Genomic DNA, 11,193 nt, shown 5'->3' with positions numbered 1-11,193 from the left:
CCCTAAACATCACAAGTCTGAGAGGCACACCCATGCGTCTAGATACGGGAGCCAGCAAGGCGGCCCTTCCAGGGCAACATATTCTCCCCTCACCAAAGCGCACTGCTCACGGAACAAAGATTTCGATGACCGCGGTTATTCGGCGGCGGTCTATCATACGGCTTTTGAGACTAAACAGTCACAGCAACACACACACACACACACACACACACACACACACACACACACACACACACACACACACACACACACACACACACACACACACACACACACACACACACACACACACACACACACACACACACACACACACACACACACACACACACACACACACACATATATATATATATATATATATATATATATATATATATTGAGAAGACGAAGACGACCGTTCTGCTTAGCGGCGGCGCTGCCATCGCTGCGCGTGCTGTGTTCTCGCCTTCGCCGACCTCGGACTGTTGCCGCCCTGCTCCTGAGGTCCCAGTGCCTCTAACAAACCCCCATCCTACATTTGGTGGAGTCGCCGGGTAACGATATCGGCTCTGGAGCTCCGTAGCCGCACTCTTCCGACACCTGCGATGCCTGTAGACATCCAACACCAAGCCGTGCAAGCAGGCCCACCGACTGTCATCTGTGCCGGCTCCCTTCGCCAAAGGGACCCGGCTATCTTCAGCGGCACAGATGACCATAATGTGGAAGACTGGCTCGCCTCCTACGAACGGGTGAGCCTGTATAACAAGTGGGATGACGAGACAAAGCTCAACAATGTAATTTTTTATCTTACCGGCGTCGCAAACTTATGGTACCGCAACCATGAAGGGGACGTTGCGACTTGGTCAGCCTTCAAGACGAAGTTCTCAGAAGTGTTTGGTCGCCCAGCTGTCAGACAACTTCGCGCCGAACAACGCTTGCGTGAACGGTCGCAGCAGGTCGGCGAAAGCTTCACTAGCTACATAGAAGATGTAATCGCCCTATGCAACCGAGTGAACGTCAGCATGCCGGAAGCTGACAAGATCAAGCAGATCTTGAAAGGCATTGATGATGACGCCTTTCAAATGCTGCTCGCTCGGGACTTGCGCACCGTTTCGGAAGTCATCACGCTGTGCCAGAGCTTCGAGGAGCTGCGTAAGCAGAGGGTCCTGACTCGTCAGCACTCAGCTCAGCCAGAGTCACTTTCTGGACTGACACCCGCAGCTGACAGCTCCTATCTGCTGCAGCAAATGAAGGACTTTGTACGTGAGGAGGTGGCCCGTCAGCTTTCGCTTTTTCCTAGCCCTCAAGGGTCGCCACCCTATTGGGCCCCGGCTCTCCAACATGCAATTCGAGAGCAGGTTGCTGAGGTGCTTCCGTCAGCGCATTCATCACCACCTGTCGCAGCTCCGCTGGCGTACGCTGACGCCGCCCCAAGACCAGTCGCCACCCCTCTCAATTATGGCAACGTCGCCCCAAAACCTGTCGCCCGTCCAATGACTTACGCTGAAGTCGTCGCACAACCTCGGCCGCCTACGTACCCTATAATGTCAGTGCCCGTACAAGCGCGGGCCCCTTATCTGCGACCATCTCCACGAGACCGAGATCCTTGGCGCACGACGGATAACCGGCCTATTTGCTACACTTGCGGATTGCCTGGCCACGTAGCCCGCCATTGCCGTCGCCGTCTCCCAGTTTCGGCACCGCCGGTCGGGTACTGGCCTCCAGCGCGTCAGTACTCCGCGTCTGCAGAGCCCCGTGCGTCCCCTCGTCCTTTCTCCCCCGACCGTTCAGCGATTCCCGGCCGCCGTTCCCCTTCGCCGCGACGACGCTCCATTTCTCCGATGCGTCGCCGCCCAAGTAATTCTCAGGAGGAAAACTAGATGTCGCAGTTCCTGAGGCAAGAACTGCGTCCTCGTCGAACTACCAAAGACCTCAGCTGGCCCCTGCGAACCTTATTGACGTTTCGGTCGAGGGAATTTCTGTCATGGCCCTTGTAGACACTGGCGCCGCAATTTCAGTAATAGACGCAAACCTTTGTCGCCGCTTGAAGAAAGTTAAGACGCCAATTGCCGGTCTCTCGCTGCGCACGGCCAGCGCTCAGCACATCAAGCCGTCGGCAGCTTGCACCACTCGAGTTTTAATTCAGGATGTCCTCTACACGATCGAGTTCGTCGTACTGCCGTGTTGTTCTCACTCTGTTATTTTGGGCTGGGATTTCCTTTCTCGTCATGCCGCTGTCATCGATTGCGCTCGCGCTGAGGTCGGGTTCTGTGCTCTGCCCCAATCCCTGCCGGACGCTGCTCCTTCACCGCCATGTATTAAAGCCCTCGTCACCGAAGACATCGACCTGCCTCCATGCTCTTCCGTCCTTGTGCGCCTCTCTTGTGCCCCTTCTCGTGATGACACTGTTCTTTTCACGCCAGCCCATACTTTCCTCCGGCGCAAGTGCCTTCCTCTGCCTTACGCCGTATTGACTATTTCTGCTGGCCTTTCCGTACTGTGGGTCTGTAACCCGTTTCCCTACCCTAGTGCTCTGCGCCGTGGCGAATGTGTCGGCAGTGTCCAACCTGTCGCGGCTATTTTAACCCATGAGGAGACTGCCGGTTCATCGCACATCAGTCTCGCTGTGCTCAGCCCACCATCTTCTACACCCACTCCTTCATCTACCGACCTATTTCTCCGCTCCATCGACGCAGATCTTCCACCGCAGCAGCGCACGCAGCTTCTCGACTTGCTCAACCAGTTCCGCGCCTCCTTCGACTGTCATCACAGCTCACTGGGCCAAACGTCGACTGTCACACATCGCATAGACACAGGTGCCCACGCTCCTCTACGGCAGCGCCCCTATCGTGTGTCGGCACCCGAGCGCCAAGTTATTGAAGATCAAGTCGACCAAATGCTCAAGAGCGGCGTGATTAAACCGTCAAGCAGTCCATGGGCTTCGCCAGTTGTGCTTGTCAAAAAGAAAGACGGCTCAATCCGTTTCTGTGTAGACTACCGCCGCCTTAACAAGATTACGCGCAAGGACGTATATCCCCTGCCACGCATCGATGACGCGCTAGACTGCTTGCAAGGTGCCGAGATATTTTCCTCTTTAGATTTACGTTCCGGGTACTGGCAGGTACCCATGGATGAGGCCGATCGCCCCAAGACAGCTTTTGTAACACCTGACGGCCTATATGAATTTACTGTGATGCCTTTCGGTCTTTGTAATGCTCCTGCCACGCTTGAGCGGATGATGGATACCATTCTGCGTGGTCTCAAGTGGAAAACCTGCCTCTGTTACCTCGACGACATCGTCGTGTTTTCGCCTGAATTTGACACTCACATTTACCGCCTGAAGCACGTTTTGACCTGCCTCTCTGACGCCGGCCTCCAGCTCAACTTAAAGAAGTGCCATTTTGCCGCTCGCCAACTCACCATTTTAGGCCACGTTGTTTCCAAGGAGGGTGTCCGTCCGGACCCGGCTAAACTTCGTGCTGTGGCTGCGTTCCCTCGACCTACTTCTATCAAAGAACTGCGCAGCTTCCTAGGGTTGTGCTCCTACTTCCGTAGGTTTATACGCAACTTTGCCTCAATCGCTGCACCTTTGACACAACTTCTGTCCGGCAGTTCCGATCTTTCGCAATGGTCCCAAGTGTGTGACGACGCCTTCGATTCCCTGCGCCGTATGCTCACTGCCCCACCGATACTTCGCCATTTCGACCCGACCGCACCCACCGAGGTCCATACTGACGCCAGTGGGGTAGGCCTCGGCGCCGTACTCGCGCAACGTAAACCTGGCTTCGCCGAATACGTCGTTGCCTATGCCAGCCGCACGATCACAAAGGCTGAATCTAATTACTCGGTCACTGAAAAAGAGTGTCTGGCGATAGTTTGGGCCCTTACTAAGTTCCGCCCTTACCTCTACGGCCGCACGCTTGAAGTCGTGACCGACCACCACGCGCTGTGCTGGCTGTCCTCTCTGAAAGACCCATCCGGTCGCCTCGCGAGGTGGGCCCTTCGCCTCCAGGAATACGACATCCGCGTCGTGTATCGTACTGGCCGCAAACATCAAGACGCCGATGCTCTATCGCGCTGCCCACTCCCAGCCAATACTTCGAGCCTTTCAACCTTAGACGCCTCCTCACCGATGCTTCACATCAGCGCCATGCCTTCGGCGCAGCGTGCCGACCCATGGATCTCTTCTCTTCTTGACTTCCTCACAAACCCTACGGCTGCTTCTCCGTCGCGTGCTCTTCGCCGCCATGCTTCCCATTTCTCAATTCGTGATAACCTCCTTTATCGCCGCAACTACAGCTCAGATGGCCGCAAGTGGTTGCTAGTTATTCCCCGTCACCTTCGCTCGGAAGTTTGCGCCCATTTTCACGCTGACCCGGAGTGTGGTCATGTCGGAGTGTTCAAGACCTACGCTCGCATCCGGCTACGATATTATTGGCGTGGCATGTACACCTTCATCCTCAAATACGTGCGCTCGTGCCTTACCTGTCAACGTCGCAAGCCGCCACCTCAACGTTCTGCTGGAGAATTGCAGCCGCTACCCTGCCCGCCACGCGCATTTGACCGCGTCGGCATTGATTTATACGGCCCCCTTCCGTACACTTCGGCCGGCAACCGTTGGGCTATCGTCGCGGATGACCATTTGACAAGGTATGCCGAAACCGCCGCCCTTCCAGCTGCCACAGCCTCCGAAGTTGCCTCGTTTATTTTAAACCGATTCATCCTTCGTCATGGCGCCCCTCGCGAATTGCTGAGCGACAGAGGCCGCGCCTTCTTATCCGATGTTGTGAAGGCACTGCTCACCAAGTGCAATGTAATTCATCGCACCACCTCCGCATATCATCCGCAAACCAACGGTCTCACCGAGCGCTTTAACCGTACCCTCGGTGACATGCTATCTATGTACCTCTCTTCAAACCAGTCTAACTGGGATCTTGTGCTTCCGTATGTAACCTATGCGTACAATACCGCAACGCAGTCCACTACTGGCTTCTCTCCTTTTTTTCTCCTTTACGGCCGTCACCCTTCTGCTACCATCGACACCATTCTGCCGTACCAACCCGACGCTTCCGAGTATACGCCTCTATCTGAAGCCGCCCAGCACGCCGAAGACTGTCGCCGCATCGCCCGTGCTCTCACAACTGACAACCAGTGCAGAGAGAAATCCCGCCACGACCTCAATCAAACAACGCCACACTTCCCCAATGGCTCCCTTGTGTGGCTCTGGATTCCGACAAATACTCCGGGCCTGTCGTCAAAATTTCTCGCTAAATACCATGGCCCATACCGTGTCCTGGCGCGTACATCTCCAGTTAATTACACAGTCGAACCTCTCGTGCCGTCTTCTGATCGCCGCTGCCGTGGACGCGAGACTGTTCATGTCCAGCGCCTCAAGCCATTCTACGACCCAGCCGTCCTGCCCGCGCCCTAAGTCGCCAGGTTGGCTCCTCTTTTCCCCGGGGGCAATTGTGAAGACGAAGACGACCGTTCTGCTTAGCGGCGGCGCTGCCATCGCTGCGCGTGCTGTGTTCTCGCCTTCGCCGACCTCGGACTGTTGCCGCCCTGCTCCTGAGGTCCCAGTGCCTCTAACAAACCCCCATCCTACAATATATATATATATATTGTTACGGAACTTATGCCGGGCTGCTACGCAACTTACGCCGGGCCGCGCTTAGGAGCAAGTGAAGAAGACGAAGGGCGCAGCGGAAGAGAAGAGGACGACGAAGGGGCGCATACTCGAGACTGGGACTGGCTCGACGCTGGCCGTTCACCGTTTCACTGTTTGCTCCCATATCCCCGTTCATCCTGTAAATAAACCCATTCCCTTCGTCACAACTTGGTGGAGGGGCCGGGTAAGTCGTTCTGGCCCCTGCAGAACCTCGACGGAGCAAACGCTTGGCTGGGCTACCCCCTGACCTACCCGACATGGCGAGCCAAGACGGAAGTGGTCCTTCTTCGGGTACGGCTGGTACTCTTTCGAACGCAGGCCGTGAACACCAAGCATCGACCAGTTCCTGGCCTCCTCAGCGTGAGCCTAGAACGTTTTCCGGCGGCGTGGACGAGGACGTTGAAGATTGGCTCAAACACTACCAACGGGTCAGCAAATACAACCGCTGGGACCCAACCATGCAGCTCGTCAACGTGGTTTTTTATCTCACCGGTACCGCACTACTGTGGTTCGAGAACCACGAAGAATCCTTCTCCACCTGGACTAAGTTCGTGGAGGAGATCGCAAAGTGCTTCGGCGACTCCCTCACAAAGAAACGCAAGGCAGAGAACACCCTATCTCAACGAGCACAGTTGCCTGGAGAAACCTGTACGACATACATCGAGGAAGTCTTGCGGCTCTGTCGAATTGTGAACAGAAGCATGACCGAGGAGGACAAGGTTGGACACATTTTGAAAGGAATTGCTGAAGATGTGTATAATTTTCTGATCACTAAGGACACCCTCACCAGCACGTCTGACGTTATTCAGCATTGCCGCACGTTCGAGGCGTTGAAAATGCGGCGAATTGCACCGAAGTTTGGGCGCCTTGCTAATGTTACCACTGTTGCTAGCGTCGACTATTCTGCCCATGACGATCTTGCCACGCTCGTCCGCAGGGTTGTCGCCGACGAGTTGAGCAAGCAGTTGCAAGGCGTCGGCGTACCACCACCGCCTGTGTATCACGAATGCGCAGTCCAACCACCGCCTTCCGATCCCCAAGCCTCGTGGACCTGGCCTCCTGACCATCAGCGGCACTCCCACAGTTACGATCGTGTCTCCGAGCCCCCTTACATCCGGGGTACACCCGTACCCCGTACACCCAACGTGCGTCCTGCAGCTGCCTCCGATTCCCGAGCACCGCCCGCTCCCGTCGATACCTACGGTTTTCGTGAGTCGCCGACTTGCTATCATTGCGGCCGCCGCGGACACATCGCGAGGTTTTGCCAACGCCGGCGACCACAGCCTTCACGCTCCTGGACCCGATCTTCGACCAGTTTCCCGGACAACACTGCGTGGAATCAACCAGCCAGTTTCCGGGAGAACACTGCGTGGAATCAGTCGGCCGGTGTCCGGGAAAATGCTGCATGGGTTCAACCTCCTCCCCCGCCACTTCGCCCTGGTGCCTTCCGGAGTGACTCCCCCGCTTCTGACCGTAGCTTCACTCCACCACCGCAGCGACGGGGCCGGTCCCCATCTCCACGCCAGCGCTCTTCTTCGCCCCCGCCGGGAAACTAGCGGGAGCGGCCGATGGGGGTGAGGTCGCAGAACGTTCAGCTTCGCCAATTCCTCCGCCTGCTGTGATGTTGAAAAACAAAGTGCCAGTTAGTGTAAATGGTGTAAATACTCTCGCTTTGGTGGACACCGGTGCCGCAGAGTCTGTAATGAGTTTGTGTTTTAAAAATCGGTTGGGGCCAACGGTTATGTTTGCTTTGGAGCGCAGCGCCAGTTTTCGCGGAGTTGGGGGCGAACATTTGCGACCTGTGGGACTCTGCTGTGTGCCGGTCGAGATCGCTGGAGAAACTTTTAGGGTCGAGTTCACGGTTTTGGAACGAGCCACGCATGACGTTATTCTCGGTATTGACTTTCTGCGTGAGTGTGGAGCGACGCTTGACTGTGCCGCTGGCGAAATTATCCTTCGGCGAAATATTCTGTCTGCTTTAGTTGAAGATTCAGCCGCCCCTGTTAACGGCGTATTGTGTGTCGCCACAGATGTACTGTTACCGGCTCAGGCGGCAATGTTTGGGCCTGTACGCTGCTCCGCCGACCGATCAGGCATCCGTCGTTTGCTCGTGGAACCCAACCATAACAACGCCGTCAAGAAACACCTCCTTGTGCCCCGTGCGATTGTTGAGGCCGTCGATTGTTGCGCCCACGTGTGGACGGTGAATATTTCGTCGGAGCCCGTTTGTATACCTTCCGGCCTCAAGTTGGCGACGTTTGGCGACTATGAAACCCTGGATATACGGTCCGTGTCTCCTCTCCCGCACCAGAGGGCAGAACAAGCCGACTATCACGCCGATATTAACCGCATGATCAACAAATCTCTCCCTACGTCCGAGCAGCGTGCCTTACATGAAGTCCTGACTCACTACGCATCTGTGTTCGATTTTGCTCACAAAGCTGATTTGCCTGCTCCGCCGGCATCACGTATGCACCATCAGATAAACACCGGTGACGCAGCCCCTATCAGGCAGAAGCCATATCGTGTGTCCCCAGCGGAGCGGCGGGTAATCAACGAGCAAGTCCGAGACATGCTGGAGAAAGGTGTTATCCAGGAGTCAGCAAGCCCTTGGGCTGCCCCTGTCATCTTGGTGCGGAAAAAAGACAACTCATGGAGGTTTTGTGTTGATTATCGGCGTCTAAATGCCATCACAAAGAAGGACGTCTACCCTCTGCCGCGCATCGATGACGCCGTGGACTGCCTACAATCCGCATCCTATTTCTCGTCGGTGGATTTGCGATCTGGCTATTGGCAGATACCGATGCATCCGGCGGACCGGGAAAAGACAGCATTTGTGACTCCTGACGGACTCTACGAATTCAATGTGATGCCCTTTGGATTGTACAATGCCCCAGCGACGTTCGAAAGATTTATGGACACAATCTTGCGTGGCCTAAAGTGGGAGGTATGCATGTGTTACCTGGACGACGTCATCATTTATGGGACGACATTTCGTGAGCATAACGAACGTCTTGGACTCGTGCTAGACTGCATTCAACAAGCTGGACTAATTTTAAATTCTAAAAAGTGTCACTTCGGCGAGCGACAAACCCTGGTGCTGGGATTCCTCGTCGACCAGAACGGGATTCGGCCGGACCCGCAAAAGATTGCTGCTGTGCGTGACTTTCCGGAACCTCAAAATGTAAAGCATTTGAGGAGCTTTTTGGGCCTGTGCTCGTATTTTCGTCGATTTATCCAAGGATTTGCCCAAATTGCCCATCCGTTGACTTGCCTCCTGCACAAAGACGCTCAGTTTGTGTGGTCCCCAGAATGTGCGTCGTCATTCCAACAACTGAAGTTCGTGCTAACTTCTGGCCCTGTTTTGCGTCATTTCGATCCCGCGGCTCCTACGGAGGTCCACACCGACGCTAGCGGCGTGGGCGTCGGCGCGGTACTCGTCCAGCTTCAGAATGACGCCCAACACGTTGTTGCCTACGCCAGCCGCACTTTAACGAAAGCCGAACGCAATTATACTGTCACTGAAATGGAATGTCTCGCCGTTGTTTTCGCTGTCGCCAAGTTTCGACCCTACCTCTATGGACGCCACTTCAACGTGATCACCGACCATCACTCCCTATGTTGGCTCGTTGGCCTACGCGACCCTTCAGGTCGGTTAGCTCGCTGGGCCTTACGTCTTCAAGAATATGACTTTTCGGTGTCCTATAAAAGCGGCCGTCGCCACGCTGACGCTGACTGTTTATCGCGTTTCCCTCTTCCTTCAACGCCAGTCGGTGAGGACGACCTGGATGACTGCCTAGCCTCTTTGACCGAGACATTTCCGGACCATGTCACGTTCCAACAAGAACAACGCCAAGATCCAGCTTTGAGTGCGCTCTTTGCCAAGGCTCACATGGCTGTAACTACTACACCCTTCGTTATCCGGGACGGCCTACTTTATAAAAAGAACTACTCAGCTGACGGCGCCCGTCTGCTGCTTGTTGTCCCGGCTTCTCTTCGTGGTGCCGTCTTACATGCAATGCACGATGACATCACCTCCGGTCACCTGGGGTTTGCTCGCACCCTTGCTCAAACCCGACAACGTTTTTACTGGCCAAGAATGTACACAACGACACAGCACTACGTAGCAAGCTGTACTCGCTGCCAACGGCTGAAGCGGTGCAACACACCACCGGCCGGTCTTCTGCAACCGGTAAGACCACCGAGCTTCCCTTTTGAGAAAATCGGAATTGACTTGGTCGGCCCGTTTCCGAAGTCGTCTGCAGGCCACCGCTGGATTATCGTAGCTGTGGACTACTTGACCCGTTATGTGGAAACTGCTGCACTTGTTTCCGCCAAAGCGGCAGACGTGTCGGAATTTTTGCTTTCCCACGTCGTTCTTCGCCACGGTGCGCCTCGTGTAGTCATCAGTGACCGCGGCCGGCAGTTCACTGCCGACGTTGTAGAAGCACTACTCCGGCTGTGCGGCTCCGAATACCGCCATTCTACGCCCTACCATCCCCAGACGAATGGGTTGACAGAGCGCGTCAACCGGACTCTGATCAACATGATGTCCATGTACGTAGCATCAGACCACAAGAATTGGGACGCCGTGCTGCGATTTGTTACGTACGCCTATAACACAGCGAAACACGAGGTCACAGGATTCTCCCCTTTCTTGCTGCTCTACGCACGCCTCCCGCGGACCTTCTTGGACACTATTCTGCCATTCTCCGGACATGAGGACATCACACTCTCGCAACACCTCTGCCGCGCTGAGGAAGCCCGTCGACTTGCTCGTCTGCGAACCATCACAGCTCAAGGCCGCGCCAAGGCTCGGTATGACGATGCGCATATGGCAGTGGCCTACGCACCCGGAGATCTCGTTTGGCTTTGGACACCATTACGCCGTCGGGGCCTGTACCAGAGAGAGAGAGAAAACTTTTATTGCTCTTTCAAGAGATTCGCGGAGATGAAGACTTCTTGGTCGTCCTGCTTGGGCGCTGGCGACTTGAGTCTTCGAGCAAGGGTGGGCCCTCAGTCCAGGGCTCCACTGAGTCGTGCCGCTTCAACAGCGTGCTGTACCAAGGCCCTCTGGACCTCGAGCTCGCTGCTGGAGAGACAGCTCTCCCATTGCTCCTCACTCGGTGGTTGATAATTGTGGAATGCTATGTTTCTTTCGCAGTCCCAGGTAATGTGATAGAGTGTAGGTGTACCGCCGCACCAGGGACAGTCTGATCTGAATTGCGTTGGTGACATTTTGCTGTACCAGAAATTCCTTTGGAAGTACGCCGGGCCCTTTGTCATTATCAGCCGGCTGAGTGAAGTCACCTATGTTATCGCGAAAGTGACCTCGGCGAATCGCCGCTCACGAAAGACAGAGGTCGCTCACGTGGCTCGACTGAAGCGCTGCCATCCTAGGTCCTAACTCGCTCGGGGCCGAGCTTCGTCTGCCCGGGGAGAAGTGTTACGGAACTTATGCCGGGCTGCTACGCAACTTACGCCGGGCCGCGCTTCGGAGCAAGTGAAAAAGACGAAGGGCGCAGCGGAAGAGAAGAGGACGA

At 55.5% G+C, this 11,193-nt stretch overlaps 1 protein-coding gene across 1 annotated transcript; it reads left to right on the top strand.

Moving 5' to 3' along the window:
- Nucleotides 1–5,897: 5,897 nt before the first annotated feature.
- On the top strand, nt 5,898–6,747 carry LOC149347248 (uncharacterized). Its single transcript, XM_089585537.1, has 2 exons — nt 5,898–6,369; nt 6,588–6,747. The coding sequence occupies exons 1-2, from the start codon at nt 5,908–5,910 to the stop codon at nt 6,711–6,713; spliced, it is 588 nt and encodes a 195-aa protein (XP_089441663.1). The 5' UTR covers nt 5,898–5,907; the 3' UTR covers nt 6,714–6,747.
- Nucleotides 6,748–11,193: the final 4,446 nt, after the last annotated feature.

Source organism: Amblyomma mixtum, chromosome 4, assembly GCF_055824585.1.
Source record: "Amblyomma mixtum isolate Tamu chromosome 4, ASM5582458v1, whole genome shotgun sequence".
Lineage (NCBI taxonomy): Eukaryota > Metazoa > Arthropoda > Arachnida > Ixodida > Ixodidae > Amblyomma > Amblyomma mixtum.
The sequence above is the reverse complement of the archived record's forward strand: the minus strand, read 5'-3'. Positions and strand labels throughout refer to the sequence as shown.

Excerpts from the sequence above, each read along its gene's own strand:
- LOC149347248 (XM_089585537.1), top strand. The coding sequence starts at position 5,908 with ATGGCGAGCCAAGACGGAAGTGGTCCTTCTTCGGGTACGGCTGGTACT. Across the intron at positions 6,370-6,587 it reads GCATGACCGAGGAGGACAAG|GGTTGTCGCCGACGAGTTGA; the intron begins GTTGGACACATT and ends GCTCGTCCGCAG.